General features: G+C 42.6%; 1 protein-coding gene across 1 annotated transcript; it reads right to left on the bottom strand.

Annotated features, from left to right (window-relative positions):
* Nucleotides 1-12,169: 12,169 nt before the first annotated feature.
* irx2a (iroquois homeobox 2a) lies at nt 12,170-15,789 on the bottom strand. The gene is made up of 3 exons (XM_079502715.1): nt 15,373-15,789; nt 13,912-14,317; nt 12,170-13,183 (listed from the first exon to the last, which is right to left on the bottom strand). The coding sequence occupies exons 1-3, from the start codon at nt 15,610-15,612 to the stop codon at nt 12,324-12,326; spliced, it is 1,506 nt and encodes a 501-aa protein (XP_079358841.1). The 5' UTR covers nt 15,613-15,789; the 3' UTR covers nt 12,170-12,323.
* Between the last annotated feature and the right edge of the window lie 7,929 nt (nt 15,790-23,718).

The following is a 23,718-nucleotide window of genomic DNA, read 5'->3' as shown; positions in this document are numbered from 1 at the left end:
TGTGTGTGTGTGTGTGTGTGACGCGACTTGGCCTGTTGTAGCGCCACCATGAGGCTGATAGGCATGCACAGTTTCACCGCAATCGGACGCTGCGTTGCGGAGTTGTGGCAATTTGTACAAAACGGGTACAAAACGGGCTACTCCTGAAAACTTTAGAAGCCAATCGTAGCCAATCAATAAAACATGTCCAATGCATTTTTTACTACTTTCCATTGGTTCAATATTTTTAAAACAACACACAAGTAAGGGTGTTCAATAGCACTGATTTATGGAATTAAAAAAAAGAATTGAGTTATAGTCTAGTAGCCAGCCCATAGAGCCCCATTGTGAACCCAGACATGTTGAGTACACCAACGTTTTATTAGCATGTGATGTGTCAAACTAGGGGGTTTCCATGATGCTGAATCCATTTCAAACATTAGTTTTGCAAAAAAACACTCATTGGGCTAAAAAACGGCCAATGCCGTCATCACAAATGTGATGATGTCAGCACATTTGGGCAAGTGGGCATGGCCGTTTTATTAAGCTCAATGAGTGTTTTTTTTGCAAAACGAATGCTTGGAATGGATTTAGCATCATGAAAACCCCCTAGTTTGACACATCCCATGCTAGATAAAGCATGATGAAATTTTGAATAGTTTGCCTTCTATAGGTTGTTAATGGTATGGTCACATATTATGCCAATTATGAAAATTGCTCAACATATGCAAGTTAGCATCTGGCAGTTTCTACATGCTGGGGACCCATACTAAACATTTCTAACATAAAACGTTGGTGTACTCAATATGTACGGGTTCACATTTTGGCTACTAGACTATTATGAGGTTTCCTCCGTACAGCAACGAATTTTGATTTACTCATTTATTCATCATATTTATGAATGGATCAAAGCAGAAATTTGTAACCTATTCATTCAGAATGTCAGGGTGCATGTGTGCACATGCATGTATGCACGTGTGCGCGTGCCCGTGCATGTTTACGTGCGTGCTTGAGGTGTTACATAGAAAGCGCTGCCGCCATCTTGGAGTGATGCGCCATCTAGTGGTGATCAAACAAATCTCGGAATTTCGTCTCTTATTCTAGAATCTCTTGGCTTCCGCGTGGCGACTTGCCTCCTCTCGAGATCACACGCCCCAAAGCCGAAGGAAGTGTCTACCTTTTTATGTCTATGACCAACACTAACACTCCCCGCTGACAGCTGCCTGTAGGAGTAGGTGCAATGACCAATGTCACCTGCTCGGCTTCCCTCCCCCGAACACAGGCCTGCCCAACAAAGTCGGATGTGCCAGAGTGGATTCGAACCCACAACCTCCACGGTGGACTTTACCACTGCGCCACCACACATTTGATCCCGTTGACAGGTCTCGTCCTGATTAATTCATTCATGTAAGGCGCTTTTGACGAGTAGGCTCGTCTTGAGGTGTTTGACATCGCTATAACATTGCCTTGCTATTTTCCTTTTTCTTTAACCACTCCGGTTGCTGTGCACCGTTGCCCGCACTGTGTTTGTATGACCAACCACATTAGCTTCTGCTTTAGTCACGGCCTTTGCACGTTTGTAAGTAATGCGCTGTCCGTGGTTTTGAACTAATCGGCGATGTTCGGAGGTCTTTTCTGATTATCCGGTGAGCGCGATGGGAACATTGGCGTGGGCATGGACCTCATTTTAGCTCGCTAGCATTGATGCTATGCTTTAGCATCCAAGATGGAAGCCAAAAGCGGACGCGTGTCATAGTGGGAACTCACCGTCATAGTGGAATAGCCTGAAATCACCGGCACTCAAGTGCAATACCACTTTCGTCCAGCCGGCGGCACTCATTTCGTTAAGTTTTCATGAAACTGATACTGTCAAACTGTTCAAAAGGACAGTGAGTGACAAAGTTCATAGTCTCATATCATTACTCATATCATGAGTAAATCCAAAACTACAATGTGCATACCTCATATAGCTGCAAATGTTGTGCCCATGGATTCTTTCAGAATAGAGTCGTAGAGTGCCCAGGGTTTTTTGGACGATTAAAAAAAAGAAAAGAAAAGAAAGGAAAAACTAGAAAAAGTGCCCTTCTGGGCACAGGTCTCCACCAGGAGGATAGGAGTGTGTGTGATGTTTGGCAAAATGTTTAGGAGTAATATAAACATGTTTTTTTGTTTGTTTGTTTCTTGCAACAATTTTCTTCATTTTGTTGAGGAAATGCAGAGCCAGATCACTCATAGCATCTCTGAGGATAGAATTCTGGATGAGCAGGACATGTGCAGCATTTTGTACAAAACGGGCTACTCCTGAAAACTTTGGAAGGCAATCTTAGCTAATCAGTGTAGAATCTGAGAAATCCAACAGGCTCGTCTTGATCACATGACTACAGAGATCATGTGTACCGCTGAAAAAAATAGTGGCATGTCGTCCATGTGTTTGCCTAAATCGGCCTCATGGTGGCGCTATAACAGGCCGTTGAGGAATATTTGGGGCAGAGGTTCGTCGTTGGCATCCAGGGAGTGTGTGTGCAAAGTTTGGCATGGATCGGGCCAACGGTGCCGGAGATTAGCTGATAACGGACGGACGAAAGGACGGAAGGAAGGACACACACACACACGGACGGAGTGCAAAACATACTCTCTCCCCATGCCTTCGGCCTGGTGGAGACAAATATATATATATATAAAAGAAAATTGGCACCACAGGGGGTTATTATAAAGACGTCTGGAGACGTCCTGGGCATACAATGTGTTAAACAAAATTATGAATTATTGTAGGATTGGGTTTTAACCCATTTAGGGTGGGAACCCCTTTTGGTGTTAGCATTATGTTATGCTTTAGCTATTGAAAAATAGGGGCACGGTTGGTAGTGCTGTCGCCTCACAGCTAGAAGGTCCTGGGTTCGATTCCCGCTCGGGGCGCTGTGGGTGCTGGCGGCGTGTTTCCTCCTCCGCGTCATCAGTGCCCATACCCGAGGCGGGGTTGGCGAAAGGGCCTTTCTGTGCGGAGTTTGCATGTTCTCCCCGTGTCCCCTAGGGTAGGTACCCTCACAAAAACATGCAGTAATCCTGGTCTCTAAACAAACTGCCTCCCCCTGGCCAGCCGGGGCGCCTGATGGATGGGAAAGGAACTGGTTGGAATAACGTGTTCCTTCCACGCGCTACGTCCAACCAGGGAAACTCCCCCTGTCACGTGTAAAGGAGCAACTTGGACACTCAGGCAGGAAGGAAGCATGAGTTCAAGTCCGTTGCTCTCCCCATGTCCCATATATGGGGACTAGGTTGGCGGAGGGTGTGTAGAGAGCCCAGGATCACATTAGATAATTGGCACAGGGGTGAAAAAATGGGTTACAAAATCGAGGGATAACATTTTTTTTTTAAAAGAAGAAAAATAGCAGATGTACAAGCTCATAGCGTGCCACCGAGTGGCGCGCTACGAGCTTGTAGGTCTGCTATTCTTGAAAAAAACGACTGACATAGAAACATAGCTTTTTCAGAAAACTGTCAGGATGTAGAAGACATTTTTAGAATCTGATCTCAGGCCTAAATGGGTTAATGTGTACCATGTTTTATTGTTGTCATTTATTACAGTAGAAAAAAAGGTACTTTAACTTAGAAGGCTTACTCAGACATGCAAAGAAAGTGGTGAGATCATCATGTTAGAGGTAGTAACTATAAGATGATCCCATTACTTTGTTAATCAAATTAGGCCCATAAAACCCCTGTCACACAGTTCTGGACTTACTGCCAGTTTACATTATGCGCTTACATGGAAATAATTAGAAACTAAACAGCCTATTACAGACTAAAGGATAATTCTATATAGGCAGTGGTGGTTTGTGTGTCAGATCTTAGTTATGTTATGTACGTTATGTATGTAAGTATCACATCCTCAACGAGCCTTCAGGCTATACTGTATGTCAAGTGAGTACATGTTAATTGTTCTGATTCATCTAAATTCCACGCCCTGCATATGTTAGTTATATTTTAGTTGCAAGTGTTAGCCTAAACTAGGTTTTGTAAAAGGCAATAATTAGGTACCATTAATATTATTATTGCTGGCACTTTTATACAAAGTCATAACAAGGAAATCATTATTGAATGTCTGACAAAGTGATTGAAGTCTTCAGATGAAGTATTTGTGTAAATGATAAAGTATTTGGAAATGGATCACTCGCAGTCGTATAACATTGGAGTGGGAATGTTTTGTGCTGAAGGTACAAAGTACAGTGATTATACTGAGTGTTCCAACTTATGAAAGCACACCCTGGAAGTTCAACTGTTTAGACACCAAGGTCAGAAAACATCACTCAAACTCAAACTGGTTCTTTGTCTGAGGGCTTTATTTGATTAAAATGTTACGGTGAAAGCTTTCAGGTAAATGTTTATGCCCTCACAAGTAGGCTATAAATGATAATACTATATCCACTTTAGTTGTACATTTGCACATATCTTCTACATTTACCTATCCTAACTACTAGTACAAGTCACTATAGTGACTTGCTCAGGACTCCGACCTACCTACTCCCCGAACCACTCTGGCAGTTGAATTAACACTCAGGTTTTTGCTGTGTAGCCAGTCAATACAGCTGTATTTCCTATCTTGGAGATTAGCTAATAACAGTAATTATATAAAAACAAAAACAACTTTTGGTTGGTGCAATATGTTTCTGGGGCTATTGCTTTGATTGTGTCTCTCAGCGTGTCCCCCAAAATTGTCATTAAATGAACACTTTGACACACTTTGATCATGCTGCTTGACAGTTTCTTTGGCACTGTTATTCAGAGAAAAGAGAAGCTCAGATTGAAAGCTGTATATTTAAATGAAAACCTATGACACCAAAGTGTACGCTTAAATAACACCTTTCATTTAATTAGCCACTGAGATTGACAGATAACATCTAACACAAATCACTTGGCTGATATGTCTCATATGCTACCTACCTACGTGATGGGGAAGAGACGGAGTGGAGACACGTTGAGCTCATTTATCAAATGTTCCTGTCAGAAAGGAGACAAAGTTCTTGTCTTTTCATGTCTGCCTCATCCACCTGTTAGTCTCTATATAAAAATTAATGTTCAGACTGAAATGTCTGCAACCGCTTGTGGTGAGGTTAGGTCACCCAGGGGAGTATGTTGTTCAAACAAAGCATGCTGAGAAAAATAAAACAAAGACTTTTTCCTACCTATTTCCTTTAATGATATCTATTTTACAGGCAAGAGAGGGGATATAGTAGCCTGCCCCATATTACATTCTTCAAGTGCCTAACCTGATTCAAAATTGCACTAAACTCTGAACTTTAGTCATGGTGTGTAATACAAATGTGCCTCTTGCTTACTGTTACACCGATATTGGTGTCCTATCGATTATTTATTTGCGCTACAATATCTAACAATATTTGTATCTACTGTATATAGTATGAGTGAATTAAACCATTTCATGTTCCCACATTTTTTATTAATTTGCATGGTAAAAGTGTGATTTTTGAGACCTGTTCCACCATGCAATGAATTAATGGGTTCACTATTTTTGGATTCTAGCTCATTCAGCACAGGAGCAGCAGATAAAAATGATCGACAATATTTGGCATGATATCTTGGCCCAGTAAATATACTACCCAAGGTTCTACAAAGTTCAACATCGCTATAAGTGTGTCTGTTGATTTGGGTTTGACTTTCCTGTTTGTGTGTGTGTGTGTGTGTGTGTGTGTGTGTGTGTGTGTGTGTGTGTGTGTGTGTGTGTGTGTGTGTGTGTGTGTGTGTGTGTGTGTGTGTGTGTGTGTGTGTGTGTGTGTGTGTGTGTGTGTGTGTGAGAGGGAGAGGGAGAGGGACTGAGGGAGACAGACAGAGAACAAGCTTTTAGTGTGCATCATTATAGCATTGTAAATGTATACCCAATGTCACCTTTCTGCCAATAAAACTGTCAGTTGGAAGATACTCAGTCTGCCCGCGTGCGTGCGTGCGTGCGTGCGTGCGTGCGTGCGTGCGTGCGTGCGTGCGTGCGTGCGTGTACACACTATGGCATGAAATTATATTATATCGCATTGTATAACTTGCAGTTGAGTTAAAGATATGTTTACATATATTGAAAATATTGAAACTAAGTATAGCAGATACGTTTATTGTTTTTCAGAGCACCCCTCTTAAGAACTGTGTATTCATTTCAAGCATGTTGCTGTCTTATAATTTCCTTATAGTGTATTTAAGGCAAAACAGAAATATTCCTTACCTGTTCTGAATTGAACGCGTAGGTGTCTCATTTTCTTTTTTATTAAATAAACACACCATACTTGCTCATATCTTGACATGTTGAATATTCAGTTTGTATGTGTAACATTTCCACTCTCCAGTCTGCTGTGCTTGCTCCACATGCAGAATTGATTATTTACCTCAAATGTTATTCATTAAACATCAATTTAGGTCACAATGTCCCCTGTCCTCATCAAAGTTGTCCCAAAACCCGCCTACAACTCCTGGAAATATAGTTGGCCTGAATGGGAAGCTATACACAGAAGAGAACATGGGAATGCAATGAACTTTGTGATACAGTAAGACAATCACAGCAACCACACATGAATAGGCCTACCTGTACATGTGCTCATGCTCAGCCAAAAATAAATACCTGTGCATGATATGATCTGGCATGCATACAGCCGCTAGCCACACAGTAAAACCCTGAGTGTTATAGTTTAATAACTCTTTTTTTTTTTTTTAAGATATTTTTTTTGCGGCTTACGCCTTTTATTGGTTTTTGAAGGGACAGACAGTAGGCTGACAGGAAACGGGAGAGAGATGGGGGAAGACATGCAGTAAAGGCCGTGTCGGGCTCGGGAGTTGAACCCGCGGCACACTGCGACTGGATTACCAGTCGGGTGCCCAGACGGTTACGCCACCGCCTGGGCCAGTTTAATAACTCTTGCGAGTAGACCGGACTCTTGCGGGTCCCGTACGACTTAATTTGACACTCTCATAGTTAAACTATAAATACTCAGGATTTTGCTGTATAGGCCTACTGCAGACACGCACATATCTCCATACATTGTTTCCTGATATGGTATTAGCACACACACTTCATTCACCCTTTTACGTACATTGTTCTCCAGTGAAAACCACACTGCTCCACAATGTGTTTTACAGTAGAGTCTGATTTTGCAGCCTAAAGGCACAATCCACTACTCTCGGTTTCCAAAGTGTTTACTCACTACAGACATAAACCATAACTGTCAATTAAAGGGTGGAAGCCAGGGAGCTGCTCCTAATGGCCCTGCTTAGTCTGTGGTGTGGACAGGCATCAGCGTCTCACAGTCTGAGTGTTACTGTATGTGTGTGTGTGTGTGTGTGTGTGTGTGTGTGTGTGTGTGTGTGCGCGTAGGCTACGTGGCACGTGTGTGCGTGCGTGTGTGCGTGCGTGCGTGCATGCATGCATGCGTGCAGTGCGACTGCATGCCGAGCACATGAACATGCATGCCTTTATGGGAAAGTGTGCATGTGTTCGTTGTGTGTGCACACTTGTGAACTCACAGTGTGTGTGTGTGTGTGTGTGTGTGTGTGTGTGTGTGTGTGTGTGTGTGTGTGTGTGTGTGTGTGTGTGTGTGTGTGTGTGACGCGTGCGTGCCAGAGACTGCTACCCAGCTTACTCCTTGATCATGCAGCGTCGAGAACATCTCACCTGACACCTTTACGAGAGGACAGGACCCCGAACTCATTTTGAAAGTCTCACCACTACTTTGATGTACTTTATTAAACACACCTGTGCCTGATTTGTACACCACTCTCTTTCCTCTCTCCCCTCCCTTCCTTAATGTGAGTGCTATTTATGGTTAGGTCTTAACAGGAGCAATATTTATGGGCAGGTCTTAATGGCTGCATTTGACTTACTTGTGAAATATGATCAGAAAGGTAGAGGGAGAGGTATATGGATTGAGGAAAAGGTTGAAACACATAGTTTGATCTCATTGCAGTGAGTGTACATTAAACAAGAAGTCTTTGCATCTTGTGTGACATCAAGATGTCAAATAAACCCTTGACAACTTCCCTTATTTGTTTTCTTATTTTTTTGTATGAATTATTTCCATAATGATGTCCTATTCAAAGTGAAGGCATCTCCCAAAATAACCTAAAAATAAAGAAAAACTCATGAAAAAGAGTAACAGACAGTCATTTCTGAAACTTTTACAATGAACTACATGTGTGTAGAGTTGCACATCTTACATCATTGCTTAGGAACAAACTATTCTTTTTCACTTTATTTTTCTTATTTGTGACAATATACCAGACAGAAAGAGAATGTCTAATGGCATGAGAGTTGACATATAGTGTAGTGGCTTTCTCTCTCTCTCTCTCTCTCTCTCTCTCTCTCTCTCTCTCTCTCTCTCTCTCCCTCCCCACCCCCTCGTGGCGCGCGTGCATATGAGGAGGTGCGTGTGTACATGTTTGTTGTGACTGATGAGGTTCACAGATATTGAGGACATTAGTTCCGATGAGAGCATTTGAATGAAAGGGGAAAATTGTTCAAATTGCTTAGTCTGCATTCAATGTTTCACCTTACTTGACCACCAATTATTAGACCATTATGCAAAAATAATTCCTGCTTGCTTCATAAAATACAACGGACTATTTTGCAACAATAAAACTTCCTCGTAAAGATGATACACAGGTGCGTCCGAGATTATCACCTGAAGCGTTCAGCGGAGGGCGTTGATGCAGCGTATAATGGAGACAAAGAGCTCATTAATTATCTCACGCGCACTTTTTATTATTTGATCGTAGATAAGGCCGGGGAACGAGCCAACTTGCTCTGAAGTCTCGACATGCCATCAATTTTGCTCTCAATGACAAGAAGTCCTATATATGGATGATTCTCGTTGGTAGTCTATTATTTTATAGGCCTATACGTGGACGGTGGATTATTAGCCTACTGTATTTGATAGGCTATATGCGACACGTGGAATTTCACACTTGACTTGATAGACTTATACTTATGGGCCTTCTGTAGGCCTACTTGCTGGCTGGCCTGGCCTTGTCCTGCAGGATCGATAGGCTCAGTGTCAAGGGCAGCCCGCGTCTTCTTCGGCTAATGAGCCTACTTCTGCGCAATTGCAACTAATTGTGACATAAATTCACAATCGTTTTTTATATTGCGCATAAGTTTTTAACGACCGTCACAGCTTGATGTTTGTCATGTGCGCGACGCCTGCCCGACTGCCTCGCTCACATTTTCACCTGCCTTTGCTCCCAATCAAACAAGGAGGTGGGGTGGAAGGTTCTTTTCATGTGTTCAAAGGCTGCCGCCGCGGAGCAGTTTTTACAGAAACAATAACTCTTTTTATTGAGAGCAAATGTTGACATTTGAAGGGAATAGCAACAGCAAGTGAGTTTGATGGGGAGGGAGGGGGGGTGGTGTATTCGGAAATCGCCTCTGGTGCTATGACAACAGTGGCGAGTCCCCGGGGAAGCCCACCTGAGAATAAAGCATGCATTTCAATAAATCAAGTCCTAATGAAAGCGCTGTGACTCGAGGAGAGAAGCCTGTTCTTCGGTACAACGGCGGGGGCTAAATATTAGCAGGCCGGATGACGGGGGAGGAGGGAGGACCATGCAAGGTGAAAGGGATTCCCGTGAGATCTGCAGCGTTCACCTCAGAAGTCAACTGGAAAACGGAGAATTAGCTTCTACTTTGCCTGGTGTGACGGAGGCTCATTCTCGGGGCTATATTTGCAACAAAGACATTCGTAAACTATATGGGAATAATAGCCTAGTTAATATAATTCGATCTAGCCGGGTTTGTTTAACAGTAGCATTTTTTTATACAGTAGCATATATATATATATATATATATATATATGTGTGTGTGTGTGTGTGTGTGTGTGTGTGTGTGTGTGTGTGTGTGTGTGTGTGTGTGTGTGTGTGTGTGTGTGTGTGTGTGTGTGTGTGTGTGTGTGTGATGATAAAGGATACAACATAATATGCTAATAATCATATTAATAATAATTATAATAATAATAGAGTAATAGAATAATAATAAAAATAACCATCATTAACTGTTCACCATGGCTTATCTTCTTTTCCTGAATTGCTTAATTAGCTGTGGCCTAAGCCCACCGTCATAATCAACCCAGATGAAAAGCAGTGGAAAGCCTGTCCGATTAGGGCCCATCACACAGCCCATTGGAGCTGGCAGATGCTTAGATAGACTTTTATGGATTGCTCAATGCCGCGCCGTAATGAAGCAGGCAGGGTTGACCCATTCTGGACCAGGCTAAAAAGCTCCGGGGACGGCCCCGCTGGGAGCACGGTAATGCCCGATGCGTCTCGCGGCCGTATTAATCACACTGAAAAATAAATGTGCAGAGGGGGCTAAGGGAGGAGGGGTGGGGGTGGGGGGTAGAGTGTGAGGGGAGAAAAATGAAATAAGTATGTCGTTTATCGCAATCAAGGTCGTGAATAGGGGGCCCGGGATATTCCCTGACCCGAGATATACTCAAACAAGGGAGAGAGGAAAATGAAAATGACCCGTGAACATAGGAGAAACCTATTGTGTATAGTCTGTAATCACCCATATATTTAGAACCTTTGAAAAATAAAGATACATTATTTATGCGTGAAGTCAAGGCATTTATACGTTTACAAAATAAACGTGAGACCAACGTGAGGCCTGGCTGTATGTTAATGAATAAACGAGTCTCCAAGGTTGATTTATAATTGGGAAAACAGTTTTTAATATTTTCTCCTTTGAATAATGGATAGCACTACCTCGCCAGTATACATACTTATATACTAGCGTGTTTGTATTTACAATCAGAGATATAAATTAGTAAAAGTACTCCTGTTAACAAGATTGTGTAGCTTTTTCCAAATGCGTCTCAAATAAAAACCGTCCATATCATATGTATTTACAAAACAATCTAACAATGTTCAGTTTCCCATTTTGCAATACAACTTGCATAAATTATAGGCATCATTTCGCCGTCATTTAAAAAAATAAATATCAAATGTAGGCTATTCCACTTTGAAGTCCTCAAGTTCACTTCAGTTCAGTCCCGTTCGCTTTGCGTCACACAACACCCTCTTTACAAATACGGTTTCATATAAAGGCCTAATTATGTTTTCACACTTAAATATAGGCTAAAACAATATCGTGGCAAAGAAGCAAACTATAGGAACCTGAGAAATAACGTGTTGTCCAAAATCACATAAATTGGGAGATTGTTATCAAACCAGTATGTTGTTGCTTTTTCCATCACATTTCATTCAAACGAAAATTGAAACTGTTCAATAATAGCCTCACACAAACACCTGTGCTGTTATTCTCAGAGGAACTGAATGCGCAAGTAGCAGCTTTTACCGACTAGATATGGTGGCACTAGATCCAGACAGTATAGAGTAGAGGTTAAGGGGGTTAAAACGGAAGCAGAGGTGGTCCCCCTGCACGCTTTAGTCAAAGCAATTGTGACACCTACCTGTAGGCCAAGGAAATAAAACATATGAACGCTGAAAACATTGGCTGGCTGGTTACATGTAGGCCCACTATAATACGAAGATTTCCATAGAGAGCCAAAAACAACTGCATAGGCCTACCCAACAGTAGGCATATGTGCATAGACTCACAGTATGCACAAAGAATGCAACCAGTAACCATATATATATATATCCAATGACGGGAGTGACGTTTTAGAAGGCAGCCTAAAGTTGAAAAGTTCACATTGCTGCACAGAGCAAAGCAGGCCTAACTTATGAGGTTAGTTTCTATGTCATTATATAATTATCCAGGGCTGAACGATCAGATTTGGGGCCTGCATGCAGTATGCACTCAGAAACATCAGAGATGGCGTTCAAAATAGAATCATATAGCTGGATAATATGGCAACATTTATCCTCTTATTGCACTCATGGGGCTGCCACACTGCGTGTGTGTGTGTGTGTGTGTGTGTGTGTGTGTGTGTGTGTGTGTGTGTGTGTGTGTGTGTGTGTGTGTGTGTGTGTGTGTGTGTGTGTGTGTGTGTGTGTGTGTGTGTGTGTGTGTGCGTGCGTGTGCGTGTGTGTGTGTGTGTGTGTGCGCGCGCGCTTTTGGGGCTAATTTGGAACCTGTACTGCATATGAATATTTAGTGGTATAGCCATATATATTGTCAGATGAAGTCTGGGCTTTCTTATAAAGCCATCTAATACACACCACCTGCAACTTATGTCGCCTGCCACTATGCAATGATTCAATGTGGTTTTAGTGAACCCGAGATAAATGCAACTCAAATATAAATTGATTATCAGAAAAAGAAAAAAAAATTGCACAGAAACAAATTCCCTATATGTTTATTTGCTGCATGGACGTTGCTCAGGGTGGTATATAGCACATTACGTACCTTTCTTTGACTCTAAATTTGCGGGTCTGAAATGCTGCTGCTGCTCAACAACAATCTGGTTTGGGTTTGATTTAACGAGGGCAGAGTCAGAGTTGAGTTTGTGCGCGGCGCTGCTCGCCTCCAGAGCCGAGGCGCTGAGCCCCTCGTTCGCTGCAGCGGCCGCAGCCGCAGCGGCGGCGGCAGCAGCGACGCTCATTCCCGAAGAATTGTACCGCAGAATCCCTTGGCCCTGCAGCGGGCTGAAGTTGCCATAGTTCGTGTAGTTGCTATAAAACGGAGACGTGTAATAAATAGGTCTTCCCAGGATGGAGGGGGCGGGGTAGACGGCGCTGGCGGCCGGGGACGCGCACGATGGCGTGGGAGGAGTGAGTAGGCCAACGTTAGGGGGGCAGCTGGGCTGCGGTGGATGATGCTTTTGGTCCGAGGTAGCAATCTCCGCCAGCGACCACAATTTGGGTTTGACTGTCGGGTTCTGGGGCGCACCTGAAGAAGACGTAATAATTCTGTTGTCAAGGCATGGCGACGACTTGTTATTGTTACTACCGCCGAGGCTCCGGGCCAAGTCCTCGCGTTGGTTGTGGAGCTGCTGGTGGAGGTGGTGGTGGTGGTGGTGCAGGTGGTGGTGATGGCTGAGCAGCGAAGACTCCACGTCTGTCAGAGGCGACGACGTGACGGCCTTGGGGGAGAGCTGTCCGCGTTCGTCGCTCTCCAGGTCGTGGTCGTCATCGTCGCATTTGTCCCTGATGGTACGATCGGAGCCCAGATCCCCCACACCACGGCAGCTCACCTTCTCCCCGTCCGACTCGGCAGAACACGAGTGGTCCGTCAGAATGTCAACGTGCAAGCTGATACCTTCAGAGGAGGAAGACAGACAAACGAAAAGTGCAATAAGCTAAATGAATCCTATACTTTTTCGATAATAATAATTGTAGAGCTACAGTGCACTGTGTGAAAGAAAGACATGTTTGAATGCAGGAATAGGCTAATGCATATCAACATTTATTAATAGCCTATTATTATTATTATTAGGCCTATTATTATCATCATTATTATTGTTGTTGTTGTTGTTGTTTACTAGCTATAACAACAACAGGCTTATTTTGAAAAAAACAAATGATGGCCAAAATATAATAAATATTGCTTAGTTTGAATAGCCTGTACATATATTCTAAATAATTATTTCAGGCCCTGTTAAAATTATTTAAAAACAATAGCCTACAATACCCATTTAATTGTAGGCCCACTAGCCTACTATAGAACCACTGGCATGTTAAGCTGTAAACTAATCAATGCTATTAATCTAAACACAAGCCTAATTATAACGTCACTATTTTATGCTCACAATAATACCTGTCCTTTTCTATAATACCACATAAATGTCATCAGGAGAATATCCGCCATAATAATAGCCCAATTGCATTCAGACCACTCCTGGTGATTGCTATATTATGTGTCTCCATCGCCAGTGGCCGGCCATTAATCACGTTGAAGGAGCGGTAAATAAAAGGCGCGGGCATTTATCCCCCGACCCTGAATTGTTAAACGGATCATTGGCTTCCGTCACCATGGCTTCTACCCACCTTCATCCTCCGCTGAAGCCTCGCTGTTGTCCAGATTCTTCTCGGACCGCTCCGCCTCCTTCCTCTCGCCGTCCCCCTCGTCCTCATCCTCGTCCTCGCTCTTATTCCGCGGCGCCCACGTCATCTTGTTCTCCTTCTTGAGCCTCCGCCTGGCGTTGGCGAACCAGGTGGAGACCTGCGTCAGGGTCATCTTGGTGATGATGGCCAGCATGATCTTCTCTCCCTTCGTGGGGTACGGGTTCTTCCTGTGCTCCTGCAGCCAGGCCTTCAGCGTGGCGGTCGCGTCCCGCGTGGCGTTTTTCCTGTACGCCGGGTCGTTGAGCTGGTAGGGATACCCGGGGCTGCCGTACGGGTGATAACCTAATGCCCCGGCCATGCTGGTCGCGTGCGCGTCATAGGGAGAGCTCTGGGGGGGAGGAAAAGCCAAAACTATGAATCTATGAATAATAAAGTAAACATTAGTGTAGCATAATCAGTAAACAAATAACAACAGGCCGGATGTTTTGATTTTTGTTTTGGTAATTATTGGTTGCCAATATATAGTTGTCGCTAAAAGTTGACAGTAATTGGAAGGTGATATAACGCCCCGTGCGTAAAAGTAGGCCGCAGTCAGACCTCGTTAACTAATAGCCTTATAGTTAACTGTTTGGATCATTGGTAAATTTAATAACAGAAATTATGGTAAGCTACCAGATGGATCCACAATAAATGGAACATTTCAATTATCTCTAAACATCTTCCAGCTTTCTTGTTGTCTTTCCGGCTTGTGTTTTTGTTTTGTTGTGGCCGCCCTGATTTGTTAACATCATCTCTTATAGCAGCATTACAAATCCCATTAGCAAATCACTCGGTGTGTACCTTTCCTAAAACGCTTGAAGTGTCCATGACATTAGCACTGGCAATCCATCTTTTCATGTTCAAATTCCTTTTATTCTTCTCAAAATAAACTCAAGGCCCTCATCCCGTGGTGCTTTTTTAGAAAAAATAAAAATAAAACATAAAAACAAATAGCCTGCAATGTCCAGTATTTCCCATGCATGACACAAACATGCAACGACAGCTCAGTGGCCACAGATCCAAATATAATTGCAGCTCAAAGTGAGGAACCACGTCGACATAATTATCAGTTGTTACTCATTGAAACATTGTTTGTGGAAGTCTTAATAAAGACAAATAGATTAGCTGTTTGGTGATTGCCACAATATGAAATGTATAATACATTTAATTAACCAAGAAAAAAGTTTTTCATATAGGCCTATACTTATCATAGGCCTACATTAACAACTATTACTAAATTAACTGCAGGCTATACACGTTCGGGTACTATATCTGCACTATAAGATGGGTTAACATTTTATTACGCAATTATAAACAAAGCCAGAAATAGCAGAATTGCATCGTGCTTCTTTTTTTCCCAGGGAATTCACATGTCATTAGAATAAGTGAAAGTGAATATTTTACCATGTACGATGGGAATCCTGTGGTCGGATCTGTGGAGTATGGCAATGGACTTGAGAAACCTGCACCAGCCGACGCGGAGAAAGCAGCCGATCCAGGGTAGGGGCTGAAGGCTGAGCCCGAGGAGGACCTCGCCAGGTCCTCATTCCTCGGGGCAGCCAGGGCTGACGCCCCGTAAGCCGGACACGAATAAAGAGCCAAAGAGCCCGGGGGCTGGTAGAGGTAACCCTGAGGATAGGACATTGGTGAGTGCGGTCTCTGTCGCCGATTCCAAAAGGGAAAAAAGCGCAAGGCGGCGAACAGCAGCACAAAGAAAGATTCAGCTCAATAATCAGCTGTGTAAACAATCATCAGACAATGTAAATAAAAAAAAGTCCTCCCTCCGCAACCCCTAACCGAGGGAAAAAAACGGCCCCGAAAGATCAGTTAAAGTGCCCACATAGAGGCAATGTGGCATGCGTCTTGATCCCCTAGCGTCCGATGTTTTTAGTACGCAGAACTATGAAGTGAGGAGTTGGAAGGAAGGAGCCAGTGGAGTTTCAGACACAGAGCATTGGGAAACAGGAGCTGTCACTCCGGCTCATCTGAATATTCCATCTCCGCCCCCTTATGCCTCTGAAATGGAGCCACAGAACAAAACCAACACTACGAGGCAGTAAGGGCTGAGGAGGAGAGGGGAGCAGAGAGAGAGGAGAAATGCGTGTATACTTTTCACTTATTTTACAGGAAGAACAGTCCTTGCTATGCTATTGCATATTTCTTTGCTATACTTTTACTTTTTTACTCTTCCTCGTCACAACTCAAGGGTTTATTGTGTTGGTGCACGCAGCGTCAATTTAATTATATATTGCGCCAGAATGTGAAAACTATATACAAAACACTCTCAAAGGTAACGCTATACTGTCATAGTTCTCCTTCCTTGTGCACCTGCACTTGATAACAGTTGATCATATAATGTCAAGCAGACAAGTGAAAAGCAGCCGGGAATTCACTTCAGGGGAAACGCACGTGCACGAATGTAAGCATGCACCCGTCTCTGCATGTGCGCGCTCCCCAAGCAATGCGCACAGCTGCCTGCGGGGGGCGTAACTCACTCCTTAATTTTCCCACTACTTTTTGTGGCTCATCTAAACCGGTATGTTAGGCTGTTGCTTATGTATTATTATTATTACAGGCGTTATGACCTCTGTTGGAGGCATGTGATACAGCACAGCATTGAAACCAAAAACCACCAAAGTGCCTGGTTCAAGGTTTTGGAGTGGACGAGAAAGGTGATAGTATAAAAAAGAACAGTGGCCTCATAATCATTATCATCATCATTATTTGCCAAATTAACATAGGGCATTCCTGAACCAGAGGCATGTTCACATGCAGGTTGTACACACAAATAAACCACTATTAGTGGTGTACCACCACAGACTGTTGCGAAGCATGTTTACATATGAAGCATGATGTTAAGAATTGTTCCTCATGATGAATAGTATTTTTCAACCCCTTTTTATACAAACATGACATTGCAATACCTTGTATCAAGCAACTTAAATAACTGTAAATAACAGAAGATTGTTCCATTTAGGCTAGAGGAGACATAACATGTTTCATGTGTATTATATTCATGTGTCTAACTATACTGTACCACTAGATCCATGACTGTGTGCCGTAAGACAGTTGTTCTCAACCTGTGGGTCCACATGATTTTGGGGTGTCCCCAAGACCCCACATGACAGTGAAGTGACAATTTAAAAAAATCAACAATAAAAATTGGTGAAACATTGGCCAAATTGTCAAATAATGGCAAAATCTTTGAAAATAGCCAATCACTCAATGCCTCTCAGCGTGAGGCAGAGTGAGCTTGTAGATATCTGCTATTTTCACAATATTTATCTGTGTAACTAAATGTATAATGCCTCAAATATATTCCAAGTGATGAGGGTCCCCCGTTCATTATTTGTTTTATGTTTTGCTTTTTGTTTTGTTTGTATGTTTGTTTTAGTTTTTTTAACTCTTAAGAAGAGTATATATACCCAGACAAAATAAGTGTAAAGGAAATATCTTTATATGAGACACATTTCTAGATTACAAGTTGCTCTCTCTGCTCTTGAATTTGAATCCACTTAGCAAAAACTGATTAAAAGGAGACTAATATATGGTATTGTAAAAGAAAATCATATTCAAATTGAATCTTCCTCAGCAGTAGCCTAATAAACTTAACACATTACCAATCAAATCAAATTACTTAATTAAAGACAAAACAGTATGAATGATAACACTTATGATTTAATGTATGAATATAACTACTAATATGATGTCACTTTCATGCATCTGATTCTGTATCTCACATCAGATCTTTCTGCATGTACATATTTTTTTAAAGGAAGTGCTAGGCACATGAAGTGTCAGACATGCTGTAGGCATTTCATTCTGAAATATCTCATGTGCAAAATAATATTAAAGAATCCGGTTATAACAGTTTAAGGCCATTCACTAGCCTACAACTAACGAATCCTTGACGTTTCAAAACATTACACCTTTGCTCTATATACCCAAACCCCTGTGTATGGGTATGTTGGGATGGAGTCATAATTAAGCCTAAGGTTTGCCTGACAGGTACAGGGACATGTTTAATTTACAGCTTAACGGCCAGAAAAACGTATTGTGTTAACATGGAGGTATTACAGCTTGAACAGTGAAGCAAATATAACCTTAAACATTGCATACAGTATATGTCACATTGATATGCACGCTATATGGAGTCAGAGAGACGTTCAAAACACAGCTTTATAATGGCAGTTTATTTTAGCCCATATAGGACAAACATGACCACATTTCATTGTATGGCTCATGACAATGTTTTTACTCCTGTTTTATAGAGCCCAACACAAGTGGGACAATGCAGTTTAAGAAAGTACATTATTGTATTTGAATAATACTCGAACAAATAAAATAAGACATGGCCTCTGAGGTCACATAAGTACATTTTACCCTCAGAAAAAAAATCCTCTAACTTTTTATCAGAGAGTGTACACATGTACAAAGGTGTAATCTGCACACTCGCAGAGTTACAAATGGATACATTAACACTGACAATGTGTGTGCGTGTTGCCAGTGTGAACGTGTTTAATAAAAAGCAAAGTTTTGGTCTTTCAGGTGCTACATAATACATTGTTGGTTTTCATTATTGGATAGCCTGCAGTAACTTCAACAGATTACTTTAGTCTGATTGGAAAATACTGCAGACAGAGGTTTGCAGTTTTGGACAATACAGGTGGCGTCATTGTTCTAGGCATAAGTAATCCACCCCAGAGCAGTAACTGAGACCTTTTCAAATTGTGTGGGGTGATGGGGTGGTGTTGGTAATACTGTTAGATCCACACCAGGGGGCACTGTCTCCTCTAAACAGAGACCATAGGCTGAGCAATGATACACTGTGTGTGTGTGTGTGTGTGTGTGTGTGTGTGTGTGTGTGTGTGTGTGTGTGTGTGTGTGTGTGTGTGTGTGTGTGTGTGTGTGTGTGTGTGTGTGTGTGTGTGTGTGTGTGTGTGTGTGTGTGTGTGTGTGTGCGCGCGTGCGTGTGTGTGCAGTGCACGCATGCGTTTGCGTGTGTGCAATGCATGCATTTGCACACTGTGTGTGTGTGTGTGCATGTGTGTGTGTGTGTGTGTGTGTGTGTATATATGGGTGCGTGCATGTGGGTGTGGGGCAGTATCTTTGCGTGTATAGGCTACGTGTGTGCGTGCGAGAGAGCGAGCATGTGATGTGTGTATCGATAGGTGAGTGTGAAGGTATGTGATGGTGCATGTAGCCTATACTGTATGTGATTAAATACACATGCACTTGTGCACATAAAAAGTCTGCACCTGTCTGCCTGTGAAACTGTGTGTGCGTGTGTGTGTGTGTGTGTGTGTGTATACCTGTGTACGTGTGTGCATGCTCATGTACTAGTATGCTTGCAAAAGATGCATGCTTGCATGCGTATTTCCTTGCAAAGGTGTGTGTGTGTGTGTGTGTGTGTGTGTGTGTGTGTGTGTGTGTGTGTGTGTGTGTGTGTGTGTGTGTGTGTGTGTGTGTGTGTGTGTGTGTGTGTGTGTGTGTGTGTGTGTGTGTGTGTGTGTGTGTGTGTGTGTGTGTGTGTGTGTGTGTGTGTGTGTGTGTGTGTGTGTGTGTGTGTGTGTGTGTGTGTGTGGAGCTCAGCAACAGCACATTCCAGGTCTCAGTTTCAGACCGGCTGGAGCTCCTGGGATATTTTAGTCCCAGCGAGTCTGATAGAGACATAGGAGATGGGAGACGGACAGACAGACAGGCAGGCAGACAGACAGACGGACTGACTGATAAACAGACAGACCTATAGACAGACAAAGAACCAGGTACACAGAAAGACTATCAGAGAACCATACAGATGGGTAGAACACAGAATGACAGAGAAACCCCAGTAGCAAACAGACAGAAGGACAGAAGACAGTCAGTCACAGACAGACAGACAGACAGACAGACAGACAGACAGACAGACAGACAGACAGACAGACAGACAGACAGACAGACAGACAGACAGACAGACAGACAGACAGACAGACAGACAGACAGACAGACAGAAAAGGCAACAAGGGTCAGATAGACAGTCAGAATAAAAAGACAATGACAGACATGGTGGTATACACAGACGGATGGAGTCAGGTGGGGCTAAAGACAGCGGAGAGCAGAAATATTGCTTAAACTGTATCTGCAGGAGAATGTTGCATGCCCAAATGAGACGAATGGGGTGTATTGTGAAGGTAGCTTTGATTATGTGTGCAGGAATCTTGTGGAATGGTTGAAGTCATACCGTGATAAACTGACTTAACTGGTAGATGTTCATATCTTCATAGATTGTATGTCATCTTTTTATGTTTTCTTTATAAATGACCAGCCTCTTTTATGCGTCATAAAACAGCATTGCAGATGTGCGAATGTAGCGAAAATATCACAATGCATTGTAGAACTGCTATTTTTGAAAAATGTCTAAAAAGTTCATTTGTTTTCCTCTTATAATGACATGCCTAAAATAGGGACACTATTTAAAGTGATCAAGATGTCTGTGGGTTTTTATTAACCAATGAAAAGTATTAACTTGTGACGTAATAATAGGTCTAACCATGTTGGATCAATTGGAACACAGGTTATCTTTTCAGCAGCCTGAATTTGGATATGTCATGTGGCCTATAACCACATACTTGACACATTTGGCCGTTATGTTTGACTCAATTTACAAAATAAGCTCTGATATATACCTGTATACTTGTAAAGTTTAACTACTTTAAACTTATGGTGCAGTAATCCCCTCAATAAAAGAGTGACTACTTATTTATGCATGTTTTTAAGAACGTAATAGAAACTAAAACATTTTCCTAAATCAAGCACAAAATAATTTAATTCTCTCTCCAAATAAATGTCTTTGTTTTGAACTGTTTTTTTTTCTTAACCATGACTATATTTGTATATTTGAAATGTACCCACAATACTCAGAGTATTCATTATGTACTTAAATGTGTAAAATTCTAAATATGAGACACAACAATGTGTGTAGCTCTGTGCTCATTGCACACCACAGTCCATATACAGTACTGTATATGAACAATGTCATCATATATAAATGAAGGAAACAGCTATTGATTTTTCATATATTTTCCCCCAACAGTATTTACCTTGGAATAATGCAGTATACTGGCAGTGATGTCTGTATTGTATTCGTTGGAAAATGATTTCTAACTCTAGTAAATTGTCCAGAGTTGAGCTGAATGGCCAAAGGTGCATCTTTGATGTCATGCCTCTTTGTTTGTTACTCATGACTAAATGATTATTGATTTCCTATCGTTCATATATGCTTTTGAAGATTATGAGTGTATCTGGTTCTTGAGTGTTTGTTTTATTAATGTGTTTCTTCAAGGCATGACTTACACAGACGAGCAATGTCAGATCACGTGTGTGTGTGTGTGTGTGTGTGTGTGTGTGTGTGTGTGTGTGTGTGTGTGTGTGTGTGTGTGTGTGTGTGTGTGTGTGTGTGTGTGTGTGTGTGTGTGTGTGTGTGTGTAGAGAGAGAGAGAGAGAGAGAGAGAGACACATGCGTGCGAGTATGTGTGCATATGTTGTACTGTACATGCGTCTATGAGGTTTTCACACTGGTGTATGAAATGTATCCATATGTACAGCATGTATATCTATTTTGGAATGTGTGTGTGTGTGGAGCATGCGTGCGAGAGAGTAGTGTGCACGTCACGTGTGCGTCTGTCTGTCTGTCTGTCTGTCTGTCTGTCTGTCTGTCTGTCTGTCTGTCTGTCTGTCTGTCTGTCTGTCTGTCTGTCTGTCTGTCTGTCTGTCTGTCTGCCTGCCTGCCTGTCTGTGTGTCTGCCTGCCTGCCTGCCTGCCTGCCTGCCTGCCTCCCAGCCTCCCACTCTGTCAGTCTGTGCATTGCACAGTAGCTGGCAGTGCATCCATGTCTAACAGTTCTCTGTTGTAGCAGAGGAATGGCCTAGTTGTGTAGTCATACCGAGTTCCTGTGAAATCAATACGGTCGGGGATATAGTAGCATGATTAAAGCTTGAGCCTAGCTATTGTTCACAACAGCCACAGGCTCCACATGATCTTGAATTATTAGGACATAGAGTTTGTCCACCTTGAAAAGCAGTCTTTTTCCCCTGCACTGTTAAGTATCCATGTTAAGTCTCCCTTTAGCCTCCTACACCTCAAGGCTCACCACAATGATTTACACTGAATCCACTGTGCTGGCTAACGTTTTGAGCCCCATATAAATTGAAAATATAGTACATATTATGAACTTTCTGATGCGTACTTACTTGTATCTTATTATATCGCAATAGCACTTTGACTTTTATCCTCTCCAAATGTTCAGTGTGCAGTGTGTGTTCTGTGTGGGGTGGGATGTGTGGGGTGGCTTTGTAGAGAGAGAAAAAAAAGGTTTAATTGTTTTGTTTTTTGTGAAATTCTCAATTAGCTAAGCAGTTAGGTTCACATTACAAAAACAACTTTCTAAGAAAACCCCAGAACTCTTTCAATAAAACGCTGCACCGCTCATCCTCCTGTTCCATTGCACATAATACGTTTCCTTTTCTTTTTTTTCTTTTTTTTTTACTGTTGTTTGAGGGAGCTGGGTGGGTGGTGGGGATATGGGTTTTGTTATAATTCATCCATTCCCCCTTTCAGGTTTTTTCAGGAAATGTCTTTGGTCTTTTTCATATTCCTTCAACGGTTGGAATGGGGCTGGGGGGGATGGGAGAGGACTGAGGGAACGAGGGGTTGGGTGGCGGCCTGGCGACAGGCCGTCAGCTCTCTCCCCGCCTGGCATCTGCCCACTGCTGCCAACCCCTATCCTAATCAGCAGCCGTCCATGTGCTTGGCAGCGGTGGGGGTTTCAAATCAGTCCCTAGCCCCGAGTTAAAAACCCTAAGCCCTATCACTTTGTAAACGGGTACCTTTAGGGTGACTGGAGCAGGGCTGCCTCTGATGTGCTGAAGTGGAGAACATTGGTTGCCACATTGCCTCAAATGTGCTGCGCTGCTACTGTTGTTGCTGCTGTTGTTCTCGTTTGTTCTTGTTCTTGTTTTTCATAGTTGTTGTTTTTTCAGAAAAAAATTACAAAGAGGCTCTTTCTTTAGGTTTGATTTGTTTAACATGCTGCTAACTGACATGGATGTTGGAAAAACAGTTTTAGGGGAAAGGAAAGTAAGTCAATTGATGGCCTTGAAGCGGAAGCTCTTGAAAAAAGAAAAACAACATGTGCACTTGTGGTGAAACACGAGTCTTTATTTTGCTTTATTTTGACACGTTGTCTGAGGCAGTGAGACTGTGAGCAAGATGTGGCTGCTTCTTCATTCACAGCAAGAAGTACTTAGACTCTCCCAAGTGCTTTGTCCAAAACTACAACAATTTTTGACAAAGTTCTCGTTCCCCGACTCCAATTACTTGGCGTGAAATACAGCATCGAGAAGTTCAAAGAGGACAGCACCAGCACCAACAACTTTGAACCTTTGATTTTTTTTCTTTCTTTTTTTTTCTCCGATCCAATGGGAATTGGGAAACACACCTAATCCTGCGCTTCTGTAGCAGAAAGCCACCGGGCCCATCCTTTGACAGGGGGGTTGTGGTGCGTTGTGGGGTGGGGGGGTCGGAAGTAGCGAGCACAAAGAACAGGCTATGTTGAAGGGGAAGGGGGAAAAAACACAAATTATAGGAATTATGTGCAGCATGGGTTTCAAACACACACACATCCAGACAGCCTGATTGACGAACCAAACGAGTCGCCGAAAATCAAAGGCGGGAAATAAAGGCGGACACAAAGACGGAACAATTTGAAATAGC

The sequence above is a fragment of the Electrona antarctica genome (assembly GCF_951216825.1).
Source record: "Electrona antarctica genome assembly, chromosome: 6".
NCBI classification, from domain to species: domain Eukaryota; kingdom Metazoa; phylum Chordata; class Actinopteri; order Myctophiformes; family Myctophidae; genus Electrona; species Electrona antarctica.
The sequence above is the reverse complement of the archived record's forward strand: the minus strand, read 5'-3'. Positions and strand labels throughout refer to the sequence as shown.

Excerpts from the sequence above, each read along its gene's own strand:
- irx2a (XM_079502715.1), bottom strand. The coding sequence starts at position 15,612 with ATGTCCTATCCTCAGGGTTACCTCTACCAGCCCCCGGGCTCTTTGGCT. Across the intron at positions 14,318-15,372 it reads CAGGATTCCCATCGTACATG|AGCTCTCCCTATGACGCGCA; the intron begins GTAAAATATTCA and ends CCTCCCCCCCAG. Across the intron at positions 13,184-13,911 it reads GGCTTCAGCGGAGGATGAAG|GTATCAGCTTGCACGTTGAC; the intron begins GTGGGTAGAAGC and ends CCTCCTCTGAAG.